Source organism: Centroberyx affinis, unplaced genomic scaffold (assembly GCF_046629955.1).
Source record: "Centroberyx affinis isolate AG114_WGS23_722 - 3 ecotype Tasmania unplaced genomic scaffold, CSIRO-AGI_Caff_v1 ptg005684l_1, whole genome shotgun sequence".
NCBI lineage: Eukaryota > Metazoa > Chordata > Actinopteri > Beryciformes > Berycidae > Centroberyx > Centroberyx affinis.
The window spans coordinates 53,494-71,922 of record NW_027282867.1 but is presented as its reverse complement, the minus strand read 5'-3'; the positions used below and the strand labels follow the sequence as shown (position 1 = coordinate 71,922).

The 18,429-nt window shown below is 41.7% G+C and overlaps 1 protein-coding gene across 1 annotated transcript in view; it reads right to left on the bottom strand.

Moving 5' to 3' along the window:
• The window catches only part of rars1 (arginyl-tRNA synthetase 1), a 36,070-nt gene that overhangs the window by 9,523 nt on the left and 8,118 nt on the right, over window positions 1-18,429 (bottom strand). The window contains exons 8-12 of the mRNA XM_071547139.1: window positions 17,167-17,296; window positions 16,696-16,800; window positions 15,860-16,038; window positions 12,696-12,805; window positions 6,164-6,269 (exon numbers count right to left, since the gene is read on the bottom strand). Of these exons, the coding sequence (XP_071403240.1) occupies window positions 6,164-6,269; window positions 12,696-12,805; window positions 15,860-16,038; window positions 16,696-16,800; window positions 17,167-17,296 (630 nt within the window). The remainder of the gene's footprint in view (window positions 1-6,163; window positions 6,270-12,695; window positions 12,806-15,859; window positions 16,039-16,695; window positions 16,801-17,166; window positions 17,297-18,429) is intronic.

The window sequence follows — 18,429 nt, the reverse complement described above, 5'->3', positions numbered from 1 at the left end:
GACATGACATAGCAGGAGAAGACATTACAGGACAGGACAGGAAATCACAGGATGGGACATGGCTGAATATGACATGATGTAACAGGACGAGACGTGACGAGACATGATGTGACAGAACATAACAGGACAGGACATGACATGGGACAGGACAGGACAATATAAGGTAAGACCCAATATGATACAACAGGACAGGACAGGACAGGACAGGACAGGACAATATAAGGTAAGACCCGATATGATACAACAGGACAGGACAGGACAGGACAGGACAGGACAGGACAGGACAGGAAAGGAAAGGACAGGAAAGGACAGGACAGGACAGGAAAGGAAAGGACAGGACAGGACAATATAAGGTAAGACCCTATTTGATACAACAGGACAGGACAGGACAGGGACAGGGACATAAAGGGATACAACAGATCAAACACAACACAACAGAACAAGGCACAGCAGGACTAACAATAGGAGAACAAAATAGGACAAAACAGAATACAACACAACACAACAGGAAATACAAACGAACCCTAGCAGAGCAGAGCGGAGCGGTGAGGTTCAGGGAGGCCGGGGTCGGGGTTTCTTTTAATGAGGCTAGGTTAGCAGATGGTAGAGGCGGGCAGCGACCCAGACTGGAGAGCAGCGTGCCAGCCCAGAAGGGCCTGCAGGGAAACCGTCTTGGCACCTGTTCCCCAAAACCTTCCTCACATTAAAATCATCCGAGTTCAATTGGAAGTCACTGAGAGTGTTTACACTGCGTAGAATGTTCCAGATAATACTTAACCGGGTCAAGTTTATTTTAATTTACCCCGCCTCCAATTTTCATTTTAGATACAAACACCTCCGCATCAGAAAGTGCATAAACATGGAGAAAAAGTGCATACCACCCCCCATAAAATTCAAAATATTGCTGCAAAATACATTATACATTAAGACTTTTAAGGCACTGAAGATGTTACTGCCTGTGTTACTTATTGGTAGCCATGTTAGTCTGATGGAGACCATGTTAGCCAGAACGTTCTGGTTTTATAATTTAAGTTTCTTCGTTTTTTATATTCATGTGCAGATTAATTTTTCCTTTTGCTTTGGGAAAGTCAGCCTGAGAGTTAGCAGCACCAACATACATAATAGACACAGCCTTTGCCTTTCATTGCTAAGCGCAGCCTGAAGACAATTTTTAGCATTTCTTCTGTGTTCTTGAAGCTGTTGTACTGTGGACTGTTCAGAAGTAATGCAACGCCGGTATCAAGCCTGTAGTCAGGTCCGCCAATAAGTAACATATCAATGTGAGAGCCGATCCTGGATCAGCTGAGATAGTGATGCAGCAGTGAATTAATGCAAAGGTTGACTGCTGGCCTTCCTTCTGCTCATGGAAGCGCTGTCCTACAGTTTCACCTCACACAGAGACAGCATTATAATAGCTAGACACTATACCGACTGATCTGAAACCCTGAAACAAAGTGGTTTTTTTTCCTCAAAAACGACGTAACACAATAACACCATTTTTAGCTGTGGGTGTTAAAAAACTTTTGGCTTGCGTCTTAATTTAGTTCAAATGAACCTTAGATGTTTTTAAACAGAAGATATCAGAAACAGAGGACATTTGTGATACCTGGTAACAGAGGAGCTGCTTCTTCCTCTGGCAAAGATATCGGAATTTACACATGCTGCACTAAAGTATGGAGAAGAAGTTAGCAGCAGTGTGTGTGTGTGTGTGTGTGTGTGTGTGTGTGTGTGTGTGTGTGTGTGTGTGAGATCGCACAGCTCTCCAGGCCCTAATCAATTTGAACAGACGCCATCAGACAGAGAGGCTGAGCAGCAGTCGCAGTACGATGAAGTTAGCAGCAGTGTGTGTGTGTGTGTGTGTGTGTGTGTGTGTGTCCATAACCTTAAAAGGTTATGGACAACTGTCTGATTTGAAACGTATTTAATTGCAAATACGAAACCCAAATTGTGTAATTAAAATTAAAATCAATCCCCAAATTCCTACATAATCCCTGAATGGGATCAAGTATACATATAATAGCCACATTTTAAAGACAAGATAAAAAGACAAAAAAGAAAGAGGGAAAGATAAGAAGACAGAAAGACAGAGAGGAATAAACAGACACATAAAAGAAGAAAAAGAAAAAGTGAACATCCATCTTTCTCACACCTTTACAAAATATTTGTCTAACCTCTCCCTGCATAGGACATTTGAATGAGTTCCAATAGTTTCCTTGAAATAGTGCTGCATAATGACTTCAATAGCCTTCATTTCAGCCATTAATGGTTGCTGTTTTCTTGGAGTCCTCAGTCAGCTGTCCAAGGACAAAACCCACTCGAGGCGTCACCAGCTATGTCTGACTTTTGAGAAGCTACTTGACGGAGGCTGTGTCTTCCACAATATTTGGTTTTATGACTTAGATTTCGTTATTTTCTGTTCACATGTGGATATTTCTTTCCTTTCGTTGTGGGAAAGCCAGTGCTGGGAGTTAGTAGTAAAGGTTTTTGTCACTATTTCTTGAAGCTGCTCTACTGCGCCTCTTCCTGCCGTATCAGTGGCTCTTGGTATGTGGAAGTCAGCTCCACCAATCAGAAGTAATGTATTAATGCGAGAGCCAATCCCGGCTGAGCTAGTTTGGATGGTGGAGAAGCAGTGTCGATTATTTGAACCATTAGATTATTTAACTGTGATAATGAACAATGTGTAGGATAAAATGCAGTTGGGATGGAATCTACATATTCTAACAAAATGTTTTAATTACGAGCTGAGAAATTTGGGGTTTGGTAATCTTCTCTGTGCACAGGAAGAGATGAATCAAAAATGCACACTTTATGAGTATCTTAAACAAAAACAAAAATGAAACTTGAAATCCTCAAAGATTCAGTAATTTGCGCTTTTAAAATTTGTCCTCAAAGACACGCCCCCCTTCCTGGCTTCCTGGATAGCTGCAGCATCGTACTGCGACTGCTGCTCAGCCTCTCTGTCTGGTGGCGTCTGTTTAAATTGATTAAGGGCCTGGAGAGCTGTGCAATCACACACACACACACACACACACACACTGCTGCTAACTTCTTCTCCATACTTTAATGCGGCATGTGTAAATTCCGATATCTTTGCCAATTAAGGGCTTATGCAGAAACATACAGCTGCTGCTGCTGTGCTTCAGCAGCGGAGAGACACTCGTTGTGGCGGCGAGAGATTACAGCAGAGCCTCGCTTGGTCCAACAGGGAAACACAAGGCTGGCACAGGAATGAATGCATGTGTGCGTTTGTATGTATATATGCATGTGTGCTTGGGTTTTTCCATAATATATTTACTGTATATTGGATATTTCTATTCACTTTAATACTTTTATGAACGTATGATAAAAATTTGACATCTGATTAAAAAGAAAACTGACTGCACCTCAAATTATTTTGTTCAAAATTGATGGGAAAACTGATGATGTGGGTCTGCATTGTTCAGTAAAAGTAATGGATCAGATCGGTACTCAGTATCAGCCAATACTTAAAAGCTTAGTATTTGAAATCTGTTATCGGCTGTGAAAAACAATTGATCAGTGCATCTGGAGAAAGGGGAAAAAAAAAAAAAAGGATAGCAAAAGATTGAAGAACGCACGGTACAACAGGTGAGGTGGAGGAGTTTCTGAGCCTGAGAATTTCTGAGCCTGAGAATAAAAAATATCTGTTTTATCATTAATCATTTCTGCAATAAATTAAATGAACTATTGTTTGTCACGATTAGTAGCCTTTTTCTGTATCATTTTGAGAAGATTGTTATGCTTCACTACATATTGTCAACGGCTTTGGTAATATATTAATTTTTTTGTTTTTGTTTTGTTTTACAGGCATGCCAGTAAAGCGTCTTTGCATTTCTAAAGTGAACGCAAATATTTGGTCCAAACTGATGTCAGGTGAAAAAGCCGGAGACAGAGATTCACTGGATCAAGGAACCGGTGAAGACGGAGGTGAGAGGAAGAGTTTCTCTCCATTTTATTCTGCCTTCAAATACCGAGTACTAGACTCAGGGTGGGAAGAAAGAGAAGAAACGAGAGAGAAATGAGAGACATAAAAAAGAAAAAAAGAAAAAAGCAAGATAGAGAGAGAGAGAGAAACAAAAAGAGCATGAGGAAAAAGACAGAAGAAGAGAGAAAGAGAATGAAGAAACAGAGAGTGTGTGTGTTCAGGAGAGACCGCCCACCGCCAGGCCGGCCTCAGAGTGCGGCGGATGAGAAAGATGGCTGGTGGCGCTGCTGCATATTTCAGCCGCAGCCTTCTCTTGATGTGATGTGAGGGATGCAGGTCGTGGTTCGGACTGTGCAGCAGAGCAGAGCGAGTAGAAGAGCTGGGCAACGTGGAGCGGGACGGGCATTACAGCTGCAGAATAAGCCCCAGCAGAGCGACTCGAGACCCGGACGAGGAGCGGATATAATGAACTTATTACATGTCTGTTTTTATCAAAGCTTATCAAAATTTGACACGAAATATTGATCTAAAATTATCTTATTACAAGCTGAAGTAATTTGCAAGCTTCTACCACAAAGTATTCCAGCAGGACGGTCTGCACTAACCGAGGAGCAACGCGTTTGTGGCGTGAGATTTCACCAGTTCATCTGATTAGGAATCTGCGGGGCGATGTCATTAATTGTGAAACAGCGGGCTTGTTATTCAGAAATAACACACCTCCGAATGCGTTCATTGGCCAATCGGAATGGAGTATGCAACGATGCCGTGTAATATGTGAAAAATAAACAACCCAAGGTGGTTTAGCAGACTAGTGCTCTTCATTCACGTCTGTCTTTTTTTTTTGTCTTTCAGTTTCGCCCTCTGAATATTTTTCTTGTCCAAAGAACAAGAACAAATCTTCAATTTTCCCCATTTCAATCTTTTCAATGTCAATGTGCAATTGAGAGGCAAAATCAATTGGAGTCAATGGGAGTCTGAGACACAAGGACAGAGTGCTTAACAGAGATCACAACCCACTCTTCATTCACCATCATTACACTGACTTTGTGTGTGTATTTTTTTTTTTTTAGCGTTCGTCTTTCCTGTCCGGATGGATATGAGAGGAAAAAAGATAAATAACTGGTGTGAATGGGAAAGAATATGATGCATACTATAACTGGTGGTTTATATGAAATAGTGAAGAAATTCTTGATCAGACAGCCCGATTAACTCAACTCGATGAAGTAAATAAACCTCTCAGACAGACTATGTCTAAGCTGTGTGTGTTTCCCCAAGATCTGTATTGTTGTCAGGGTGGAAAAGCCTCTGAAACAGCATTTAGACCATCATGGGACACTAAAACTCTCCACTGAAACTAATACAAAGTCATTTTTTTTTTAGGGTTAGGAGCTCTTTCAGACAGGGTGACCCATCTCACTTATCCCCAACTCTGGGATACATTACTGCCTTTAACTGAAGTGAATTAATTTACAAAAAACACTATTGAACAATTTGTTTTATTGCTGCTTTAACAGTTTAAATGGTCAGGGAGGAACCTCTATCATATCGGCAATTGGATGACACTGACTGGTTGATATTTAATAAAAAGGCAAATAAGCCTAATATATAGAGCTATCCCTATTGTTTACCCAGGAAAGGCTTGCTGAGCACGCCTGTGTTTTTTTTCCAGCAACACCCTACTTCACACGCATCCAGTTCCACACTTTCACACCTGGGAGCTTCACTTGATTCGATTCCCAGTTTGAGATTTCTGAGACCTGCTCCTCTGACCCTCCACATCATTCAACACTACCTCTAGAATATTCTTTATCCTAATATTGTTCTGTCCTTCCATTTCAGTTTGTGTCTGGTCCCAGCCTCGCTTTGTCCCATCTGGTCTTTTTTCCTCAGTTTAGTTTATTCATGTTCCTGTTCTCTTTCAGTTTGTCAGATTGCAATTCTGCCCCAGGAAGGGAAATGGCAGGAAGTACTTTTTAGGGTTTAGGGTTTAGGTTTCATATCAACAAAATATGATACCCAAAAATACTACTAAACAATATACTATTCACTTGCATACCGGAGATACTTTTGAGGTAATTTTTTTCACATTCAAAGCAGAAGCCGTTACTCGTCTTTGGAAGAATTGGTCACGTTTCTTGTCGTTCATCATTCCTTTGTTGTCTCTGTCATTTTGTCTTAACAGTGACCCTCATTCTCAGAGGCTGATGACTCTCTCACCTTGTCTCTGTCCTTCTCCCTCAGCTTGTCCATGGACCTCTTCAGCCCCTCCTGCAGCAGGTCCATCAGCCGCACCGTGTCTCCGGAGCGCGTCTTAAACTTCTTCCTGAGCGGGGAAAAGCAAAGAGCAAAGTGATTAAAACACACAAAATTCTGACTTTGGTGACGATACCAATTCAAGTCTCATGGTTCCAATTCAAAACACCACCATGATGCAGAGTAAAAGCAAGAAACAGAAAGAAAAGAGTAGCCTAGAAGTAACATAACGCTCATTTAAATGTCAAATGTGTTCTCTACAGGACATTTTCAATCATTCAGAGCATGATTTTTGAGTTAAATATGAAGTAAATACGCATAAAACAGATTCCCAAGTGATAATCTTATGCAAGCTGATGATACAAGATAAAGTACTGGCTCTGGGAAAAGTCTAATGCAGTACTGTTCGTCAAATCTAGTATTGCAGTACTTTATCAGAGCCAGTAAGCCGTGAAACACATCTTCCCACACCTCGTCTTCACATCAACGGTTGAAGAGCTGAGAGAAAAAAGGCCTTCAGGCATAGAAACTGCCTCATAAATAATACTTCTGTTGCAGGATGTTGCCGAGTCAACCTTCCATCAATAAATAACAAAGGTTAAAAAAGAATATATAGCAGCAGATTTCATCCATCATACAGAGATGGAACTGAAGCTTATTCTACTGTTACGCTCACTGTAAGTCATGACACCATGTAAATGCATATAATGTAATAACTAGAAATAACCGCCTCACGGTTGTACGCCTCCGCCAATAAACTTTGTTTTATCATTGCAAGGACAGTCTTTATTTATTGAACATATATAATTAATGTGATTATTAGGTCAACTTAAAGGATTTTGGTGTCTGCAAAAGTAAGTGACAGCACTTCCACCGTTTTTGTAGAATGACCCAAGAACATTTTCTCAGCTACAGTGGTAAGCAAAACATTATGATGTCACTGTGAATTTGACCTTTGATGTCATCACTTCATTTTATCCTATTAGACATTTGTGTGAAATTTTGTCATAATTAGCGTATGAATTCTTGAGTTATGGCCAAAAACATCTTTTGTGAGGTCACAGTAACCTTGACCTTTGACCACCAAAATCTAATCAGTTCATCCTTGAGTCCAAGTGGAGGTTTGTGCCAAATTTGAAGAAATTCCCTCAAGGCGTTCCTGAGATATCGTGCTCACGAGAACGGGACGGACAGAAGGACGGATGGACGGACAACCCGAAAACATTATGAAAACATAACAAAGAAAGGAAACCAAGTGATTTTGTGGAGGAACACAGTCTCTGTGATAAGAGCGGGTCGGGTCGGAAAGGATTAGTAGCCTCAGTATCCCAAAAGCAAAACTTTTCAGCAGGCAGCAGAGTTTCTGTCCAGAATATTTATGATGATACCAAACTATTAGATTTGTTCTGGGTGCCGGGACCTCGAGGCGGCGCGTTCTGTACAGTCCAGCAAATTAGACGAGCGTTATAAGTGGCTCCCCGTCACATAGCTGGACAGGACCCAACACTTTAATAACCCCCTTTCTCCCCGTTCACTCCCAGCCACCCCATGGCTGTGCAAGCTCTTATTGTCTGGATGAGCGATTATGAAAACAGCATGATGGATTTCTAATGGAGTTTGGAGTATCGCAGCCATAGTGGGGCCAATTTACGCCCTCTTAGGTTATTGTGGGGCGTTTAACACCACTTAGTTATGGCCTCTCCAAACCGGAACATCAACCCCCCGCCCGCCAGAGCGATTATGAAAAAACACAACAATATGACAGATAGGTGTTCCAGATGCAATTTGCAACGCTATCAGCCACACAGTAATCAGTGCTTAGAATGAGTGGGGATAATTAATAAGCAGTGAAAGATAAATGTGTTGCATTACCCACTGTAAGCACAGATGTATTGAGTAGCACAACAAAACTGGGATCACAGTGGAAAAACTAACAGTCTGAATGCAAAAACAACCCTGTTCAGAAAAAGCTTTTATACTTTCGGTTCTACACCCGGGGTCTTTTTCCCGGGAAAAATCCTCTGGCGAAGTGATGCGTTTTACATTTCCGGCAGAACTGAAGAAGAACTGGGTAGTTAGCAAAATAGAGAAATTGGATTACAGCTTCAACCAATCAACTACCTGTAATAAATCAAATTCTAGATGAAAGAACTCCATCACATTACAAAGTCCTTAAGATAGACGCAAATATGGAAATATAGTATTCCTTTAACCTATAGATCATGGTTAAAATTGTCATTGCCATCCCATGGCAACATAAAACCTGTTAATCAGAGGGTGATAGTCGATTTAGTTTATTTCAGTAAAGAGATTATTGAGAATGAATGTAGATGTAGATACAGAGTTTAGTTTGGCGTCTGGGCTCTGATCCTGTCGCTCCCTGCGAGCGTGCACCTAGCTAGCCAAAAGAGAGCAGGGAGTTTCTATTCATGTATTGTGTTCAGATGTTTCTATTATTTCTGTCATTGATTGTCCTTGACTGACAGGTGATCTCTGGGGAGTGCAGTGCAGAAACACCACAGCAATGAGCGCTGAGCAACAAAGATCTCACCAAAATAAAAAAAAAACAGATATGAAATCCAGAAGCTATTTCCCATGTGAAAATGGGAATAAAATAAAATGGACTTTGGGGAAAATGCTAACAGATTTCATAGGGACTGTAACTGAACCGCAGCATCACTTCATCCCTTCAGTGAAGCTCACTCTAGAGCTACAACAATTAATCGATTAATTGTCAACTATTAAATTAATCGCCAACTATTTTGATAATCGATTAATCGGTTTGAGTAATTTTTTAAGAAAAATAATTCAAAATTCTCTGATTCCAGCTTCTTATATGTGAATATTTTCTGGTTTCTTTACTCCTCTATGACAGTAAACTGAATATCTTTGGGTTGTGGACAAAACAAGACATTTGAGGACGTCATCTTGGGCTTTGGGAAACACTGATCCACATTTTTCACCATTTTCTGACATTTTATAGACTAAACAACTAATCGATTAATCGAGAAAATAATCGACAGATTAATCGACAATGAAAATAATCATTAGTTGCAGCCCTAGCTCACTCCACTCTCTAAACATGAACAGCTCTGCCCTTCTTCCCTTGACACTCGTTTATGGGAACAACATGACAGTAACCATACTCGGGCTCACCAATAGCTTAAACTTCAGTGTCCCCCCCCCCCCCCCCCCCACCCCCACCCCCACCCCCACCCCCACCCCCGCTTCACCAGGCACTTGTCGCATTAAGAGGGGAAAAAAGTTTCAACCTCGTTTCTAATTCTGAAAGCCCACAGTGAGTCGCCCCGCTGGCTTTCTACTCAGGAGTCCAACGATGCCAACGAGCCATTTCAGCCAACTAAATTTCCAAAAAGTGTGGCGTTTTCCCCCCTCACTTGATCGTTCCCTCTCTCCCCGTCCCCGAACATTAGCGGCCTCCTCCCCTGCCTGCGCTTCGGCTCCCTGGATGTGTGATTACGGAGACGACATGACAGAGCTCTAATGGCGTTTCCAGGTAGTGCGACCACACTGGGGACGATCCGCACCTCTTTAATCCTCCGCCCAAGCGCTCAACACCATTTCCATCCACTGCCTTTCCCCTCCGTCTCCGCAGCAACAGCCACCCCCCCTCCCTCTCCTCCCCTCTCATCATGCGGGTGAGTGATTATAAAAACAACACAGTAGATTTATAATAAACGATTTAAGCAATCCCCCGCCTGTTCCCTGGAAACGTTAACAGCCCCCCTCACCCCTCCCTCCCCCCTCCTTCCCCGCCTGTTGTTGCCGCCGCTGATGTCCACTTTGTTAGCGCTGCCGGATGATATTACCGGCCGCCCTGCAACAAAGACACTGGCAGCGGTGTACGACAACAAGATGATGATGATGATGATGATGATGCGGGCCAAACAGAGGCCAACTGAGAGTCAATAAGTTGACAAATAAAATCTCACAGTGTTTGGAGTGTGCCAATTCAAACAGGCAGAGACAAGGAGGGGGGAGAGAGGGAGGCTTCTTCTTCTTGGACTCTGCCGGAGAAAAAAAGTCCAAACTGCATTTTCTAAGACTTGTTTGTTGACCACAGCTGACCACAGAGGCTGCTACATCCCACAATTCAACATCCCACTTTTTCACTGCTGTACCAGAAGCGAAGGAAATCCCTTTGGCACCTACGGGATTTCTGAAAACTCACTGACCTTGCATCTACTTAGGATAAGATACAGAGAAAGAGAGAGAGCAAGAGAGACAGAGAGAGAGTGAGCGAGATACAGAGAGAGAGAGAGAGAGAAGGTGTATGTATGTTCCCCTAATTGCAACATTGTACCGCAACATTGTATTGCACTTTTTCTAGCAAACTTTAGGTATTCATTTTTATATGATATATGAAAGAAGAACGGTAAGTCAGTAACACATTCGCAGCCTAGATGACTAAACACAAAGTTCAAGGTATGCTTACTTCTCATTGGAATTTTTTACAGCCAGGAGAAATATCCTTCAGCAAAATCCATTACAGTATCATGAAACTGTCTGAGAAAATTATGACTAAAACATTGACTAAAATTAGACTAAAATTAAAACTGAGTTCCACTGACTAAATCTTGACTAAAACAAAACAAAACAAAAAAGACTAAAGTGTGACTTTAATCCAACTACAATTTTCAGTAAGCAACTAAGACTAAAACTAAATTTTAAATTCTTGTCAAAATTAACACTGCTTAGGACACAATGCTCAACACCACTTACACACTTTAATAGTTTTATATTTATATCTTCATAGTTTTATATTGAGTTATATTGCCTTATATCTTTCCTGTACTATTTTTATTACCTTATTACCTTTCCTGTACTGCCTTGATATTGTTCTGCCAATTGCTGCTGCGACACCCGAATTTCCCCTAGGGGATCAATAAAAGTGCAATCTCATCTTACGCTACATAATTGTTGTCTCTAGATGTTTTCTGTTATTATTATACTTCTAAAGTGGTGAATAATAACAGTCCTGCATACCAGTGAAATAACTAACATTGACTTGATTGTACTGTCACTACACTCCACATTATGATGAGGAAAGAAAGGCTTATATTTTTTTGTGATGCCCATTCGACACAATCTGTTGTTCAGTAGTTGTATATTTGTCATTTTTCTTTTGGGTTATGTAATAGTATAGGAAATGTATGTGTGTTACGTGTGATATTAAATCTAATTCAAACTAGAAATAACCGCCTCGTGGTTATATGCCTCCGCCAATAAACTTTGTTTTATCATTGCAAGGACAGACTTTATTTCTTGAACATATATAATTAATGTGATTATTAGGTCAACTTAAAGGATTTTGGTGTCTGCAAAAGTAAGTGACAGCACTTCCACCGTTTTTGTAGAATGACCCAAGATCGTTTTCTCAGCTACAGTGGTAAGCAAAACATTATGATGTCACAGTGAAGTTGACCTTTGAACTTTTGGATATGAAATGTCATCACTTCATCATTTTATCCTATTAGACATTTTGTGTGAAATTTTGTCATAATTAGCGTATGAATTCTTGAGTTATGGCCAAAAACGTCTTTTGTGCGGTCACAGTGACCTTGACCTTTGACCACCAAATTCTAATCAGTTCATCCTTGAGTCCAAGTGGACGTTTGTGCCAAATTTGAAGAAATTCCCTCGAAGCGTTCCTGAGATATCATGTTCACGAGAACGGGACGTACGGACGGACAACACAAAAACATAAAAACAAAATGTACCAGAAGTGATCTCCAAATGATTGCTGGTGAACTAATAAAGTGATCTGACAAATTTTATATTTCACCACCATTGGTCTGGTGGTAATTTCCCACTCCACTACATAAGACCTGGTTGTTTGTGTTGGTGCCTTAACGATGGTGATTTGGGAGTTCAGTGATGGGGTTTTCCTTTCAGTTTTATTACTCCTCAGGCGGCTGCAGCACTTGGTCCTGTGTAGCTCACTGGGCAGTAACAGTGTCATGGTTATGGGTTTCATTGCCACTGGGGCCCCCCCCACAGTAAAAATATATGCACTCGTGTTTTATTTTTATTTGTATTATTTTATTTAACCTTTATTTACCCATGGTAGGTCGGCTGAGCGCGGATGCTCTTCCCCAGCCAACAGCCTGCTCCACATGACACTGTAAGGCGCTTTGGGATAAAAGCTCCTTCACCAGATGTTTGTTCCTAAAGCGTGAATCTGCAGTGACATTTCTCTTCAAAGGGTTTTTTGACACGCAGGAAATGTAAAAACATGCATATTTGCTTTGGATCTCATGTCACACACACACGTTTTTTCAAAGTTTCAAGCATAAATATAGATTTAGGGGCATAAGCTACAGGTTTGGGGAATTTATGGCTACAACTGCAGTGTCAGTGCAGGAAAGAGACAGGATGCATCTATCTGTGTGTGTGTGTGTGTGTGTGTGTGTGTGTGTGTGTGTGTGTGTGTGTGTGTGTGTGTGTGTATTTCTACCCATGTTGTGAAACTCACTTGTCCTCCCCCAGCACCACTCCAAAGCCTGCATGTTCCACCCGTGTCACCTGGGGGTCGTACCAGCCAATCATCCGCGCCGCAGCAAACACAAGCTGGAAGTGTGAGGCCTGCAATTGAAAACACACACACACACACACACACACACACACACACACACACACACACAAATTTAATGACATGTCTTAAATGTCATGTCATGCTTTCCCCGGAACAGAAGAGCACCTATATGTCACTGCAGCCTTGCTGGAACATAATTGAATCCCGACCACCTGCAGCACGCACAAAAGAAACAAGAGAAGAAGAAGAAGGGTGTCAGCGCTGCTCTTGCTCTGCCCTTCTGCACCTTTTGTACGCGAGTGTACTGACGTCTCAGTTCCGTGTGTTAGAGCAGTGGTTCTCAACGTGGGGTCCGGGGACCACCAGGGGTCCTGGGGGGTCCCCAGCAAACTTATGAATTGTTAAACTTCAGCATTATTTAATTTACAAGAAGTTAACATAATTAGAGAATGTAGAAGAATGACTGTTTTGATTATAGTTTCTCTGTTATTTCTCTGCCTACAATACAGACAGTCTCATCAAATGGGGGTCCGTGGCTCTAATGTGGACTAAATTAGGGGTCCTTGATATGAAAAAGTTTGAGAATCACTCCTCAGAATCAGCTCTCCAGGTTGCCAGTGTTGTCTCTGCACCAGCAGCACCAAGACAAATTCTAGTACATTTATTGTGTTTGGCGAATAACGGGATTCAGATTGAATTATAGTATGACAGGCCGCCTACATCGTATTCCTCTCAGATGATGGCTTTTGTTTATATTAGATTGTATACAGTCGATCTATCTCCTTTTATCCATTCATTCATCCCACAAACCAAGAACTCATTCCTCTTTTCCTCCTTCCTCTCATTGCTGCTGATGTCTGTCTTCATATCAGCCCACATAACATTTTAATGCATCCCTCCCTCCGTCTCCCTGCTCTCCCCAGCCTGCTGTCAACGATGTAGATCAGTGCTTCTCAAACTTTTCAGCTCGCAACTCCTGTAACAAACGCCAAATGATGAGCTTTGATGCCAAATGCTGATTTTTATTTTCCTTTCGCAGCTAAATTTACATGATAAACTAGATGGCACTCAGTACAGCGCATTCCTCCGCCAACGCTATGCGATTGTCAAGATATGCCAGTTGTCGGATTTTTACCAAAAGTGAATATATTTCTTCTGTGCCGCATTACCAACTTGTTTCAGGAGATTCACATATTTTCATGACTGGACCTGAATGGGACATGAGATCTGCCGGTTCAGATTCTAGACACTTTTAGCCGCTGCATTTTTGCCAATTATTTCAACACCAAGCAGCTCCGTATCTGTTCAGTTTCCATTACAGCTGCCCTTCTACCACTGCACCAAATTTTGGTGTGGTTCTGTCTAAACTGGAAATGAGCTCTCCAGTGCCTCCATGTTGTTTTGATTGGGCCAAGACTGGAGACTGGTTTGCCTCTTCTTCTGCTGACTGGCCACAAAGTTTGATGTTAGGTGAATCCATTCAGAAGTTATATGCCTTGGGAAGCCATGCCCCCAGCCACGCCACCTTTGGTCAATCAGTGTGAAAAGTTCAGTTCTTCTCTGCCCCATGACCAATCTTTGCACAGCGTTTCGGGCAAATCCATTCATAACTTTTAGAGAAAAAGTTATGGGGTGAAAACAAAATGCCCGTGTTGGCGATCTACTTTAGGTCCAATGATTGCTCTGCATGGCCGTATAACGGTCAAGGTCCAAGATGACAATGCCCCCATACCTGCTGCTAAACAAATTCAAGAGTGGCTTCCTGAACACCAAACACCTTCCAGGACCTCCGCAGTGTCTTTCTCAATTTGCGCTCTTGTGCGTTCTTGTGTCCTCGATGACGTAATTTGACGTAATATCCAACGGCCGAACTACGATTTGAAAACAACAGAATGCGAGGATGGGAGACAGATAAAGATCCTGGAAGTTTACTTGCTAAAAACAAGAACGCATCAGATGGTGATTTGAGCGACGTGAACGAACGGAAAAGCCCCGAGATTCATTGCGAGAACGACACACTGAGGCTTAACGGCGCCAACGGTCTACTGTACCGAGCCTGCTGGGAGAGCGAACAGCTGTGTGTGTTAACTGACATCAAGCACACAGCCCAGCTCAGACCGTAAAGACGCTCCTCTGCGCTCACTTTCTTAAGAAGTTTGTTCTCTCCAAGGACACAATTATCGACTCGGCATTCTTGGATTTTGCTTATTGGAAGTTGTGGAGCGCGGAGTCTGAAGGAGGAGATTCCCTTCCTTCTTCATCCCTCAAACAACTGGAGGCGTTCCTTCTTGAAGGAAGGTCCAGTATCCGTCTACATACAGTTCAGGACTTGGAAGAGGACTTCAAGGAGGATTGAAGCTGTTCTGAAGGCAAATAGTGGACTTCTCCTTATCAGGTGCTGGATATTCATACAGTATATTGTTAGGCGTCTCTGTCCTTTTGACCACCACCTGTATTTTCTTTCTAACCATCCCTCTCCTGTATGTTCTGTCAGCGTTCCTGATCATCTGTGTCTAACTTTCCATCCCTAAATCACCCCTTCTCTCACTCCTTCACTCACATCCATTCTGAACTTGTATCTATCCACCAGGGTCGGGGCCATGCATGAACTGAATAGAGAATGCATGGTAAATTCCAGTTAAATTCCTGGAGTTGGAATTTAAATGTGAATGTCACCCAGCTGTAAGGAAACATGAAATTCCACTTCTTGACTCGCTGAACATTATAAATCAAAACATTATGAATAAAATAAAAGACAGTTCAACAAATCAAACACATTCAATCATAATGTAATGGATTACCATTACATGTTCCGCATCAAATACCTGAACCTGAAAGGAACCTTTAACACTTTATGATATTCAGTATTGATAATATATAACACTATATGTAATCTCAGATATGTGGTAAGAAAAAAAAACGAAAAACATGGAATTTCACTGAATTAAATTCAGTTCCCTGAAATTCCAATTCAATTCCAATTCTGTTTCCTGTAGGTTTTTTCAAATGCCAATTCCAGTTCCTCAGGTGAAATGGAATTGATGAGTTCAGTCATGGATTGACCCCTGACCCCTCCACCCCTACCCCCAGCCCCCCCCGCCCACCTGGCCGCTGTCGGTGACGTAGATGATCATGTCGGCTTTCTCGTCGAAGAGGCGCTGGCGCAAGGCGGCCAGGTCCGAGGTGTCGTAGGTGTAGCCGCCGTCCGACTTGACGACGGTCAGCGGGACGGACTGACCCGGGGCGAAGACGATCTTACGCCCCTCGTCCAGCTCCACCAGACCTGGAGAGAGGGGGAGAGAGACAGGGAGAGCGAGAGAGAGGTAGAGCGAGGGGGAGAGGGAGATGATTAGCGAAAAGGCAGGATTGCAAATGAGGGCAGTGAGAAAGCGGGACAGTAGACGAGGGAGAGATGGAAAGAGAGAAGGAAATGTAACGAGATGGGTAGGAAGAGGCAGAGAGAGATGAGATAATGTAGATATGATTGGGGAGAGAGAAAGAGAGAGATAGAGAGAGAGAATGAAGACAGGAGAATGAGTAAAATGGAGAATGCAGAAAATGCAGAGAAGGAGGAAAAGGGGTTACAGACAGGGGGAATAAATGAAGACAGTCCAAAAGGAGACGGAGAAAGACAGGGAATGGTAAAGGATTGAAGGACATTGATGAGGCGATATTGCCCCCCGGTGGTCACATAATGCAACTGCAACATTTTTAAGAATTACCAATTTCTATAAATGAAAAAAAGAGAGAGAAAAAAGAGTTTTGTAATCTGTATGTATTTACATATGAAAGGGGTCTGGTTCCTTCTACTGTGCAGTGGAAAACATTGATCTGTCTGTAGACCATCGTTCCTGAGAGGAGTCCTGCTGTGCACACTGCATCTACAACCTTTAACCTTTGACCTTTGACCTTTGGCTGCCTCGCCTCGATCAGGACTGACCTTTCTCCTCGAACTCCTTCACCACGGCCGTCATCATGTCCTGGTAGAAGGACTCTCCTCTCTCTGTGATCTGGATGTCCAGGCAGTTGTAAACCTTCTGAAACTCTGCAGCACACACACAGACATTCAGAGTTATCCCCCCCAAAAAACAACAAAATATTACAATGAATTTTAAATAATTAACTCAGGATATTTACAGGAGGTTTCCAACCAAATTTAAGAAAACCTTAACCTTTAAAAACTGTTTAATGTGTCCTAGAATTTAAATTAAGGCCTACTTAACGATGTCTATGTTTGGCCAGCTATCCACAGGAATAAGAAAAATACACTGTCAAGCAACAAAATGGGCACAGAAATGCAAGGTACATCACCAATGGCTGTTTGTTAACAGTGTTGCAGTGTTTTAGAGTGGACTTTTCCTTTAACAAGACAGGATAGTAACACACACACACACACACACAGCCAGTCTACCTTTCCTGGAAACATCACAGATGAGGTTCCAGGCTTTGATGAAGTCCGGCTCTTTGCTCTGCAGTCTGACGACACACTGGTACGCTCGCTTCTTAAAGTCCTCCTCCTCATCAAAACGCTTCTTCGACTCCTGATGGAGGGAGGAGGAAAGAAGACAGGAGAAAGAAGAAAAAACAGAAACAAAAGTTTGTCTGCTACATGATGAGAAACATGTCTTTTTAACTTACATGGAGGTACATTAATGTCCTATATGCGTACTGTACAAGTGTGCAAAGGTATAAACTAAACACATAGTACTATATTGTAGGCACATAATGCACTAGGGTATTTTCTTTAATCATTTGATCTTACAGTTATGTTCACTTTTTAGTTTGATGTTTATTGTTTATTTATTACCAGATTTTTTTTTACCAGTTTCTCTTTCTTTCCCCCTTTATCTATTATTTCCCTCTCTATAAGCTTTGGCAACACAGACGGATTTACATGATAATAATAGATGCCAGCAAGGTGAAATGGAAAAATTGAGTGAGACAGACAACAACAAACAGAGAGTGAGACAAAGAAACTAAATAGACTGTCACTGTCTGATTAACAGGTTATATGCTGTCCAGGGGATGGCAATGACAATTTTAACAATATCTTCAAGTTAAAGAAACACTACATTTCCATATCTGTGCCTGTATCCTATGGACTTTGTAATGTTTTGATGGAGTTCATTTCATCTAGAATTTGTTTTTGCACCTTTGATTTACTACATGCAGTTGATTTTTTTTTTTAAGTTGTAATCCACAGTTTCTTGTTTTTATTATTTAGTCTCTGTCTTTGTTGCTAAGCGCTCATTGCTGTGGTGTTTCTGCACCTGCACTTCCCAGAGATCACCTGTCAATCAAACAGTGTGGGCGGTACTGTGAAATGTAAAATGCATCACTTCCTTTGCGCCAGAGGAGTGTTTTGAATTTTAGAATTGAAAAAAACTCAGCTTTCAAAATGTCCCTTTCTCTAGACCCAATTTCTACACAAAACAGTGACGTGACGAGGGAATAGCAGTTCTAATTATATTTACCCCCTTCAACTGATGGCTTGTTGGCCTTTTTAAGACCCCAGTGAGTTATTTCAAAGTTAAAGTCCTTTTTCATGTGGTTTTTCCCGGTATTCCACGGTAGTCCATAGCAAGGTTATTACAGTTTTGCATTTTTCATTAGTTTTTATTTTTAGTTCGTTTTGATTGTTTGTTTTCAATTTCAGTTTAGTTTTTATTAGTTT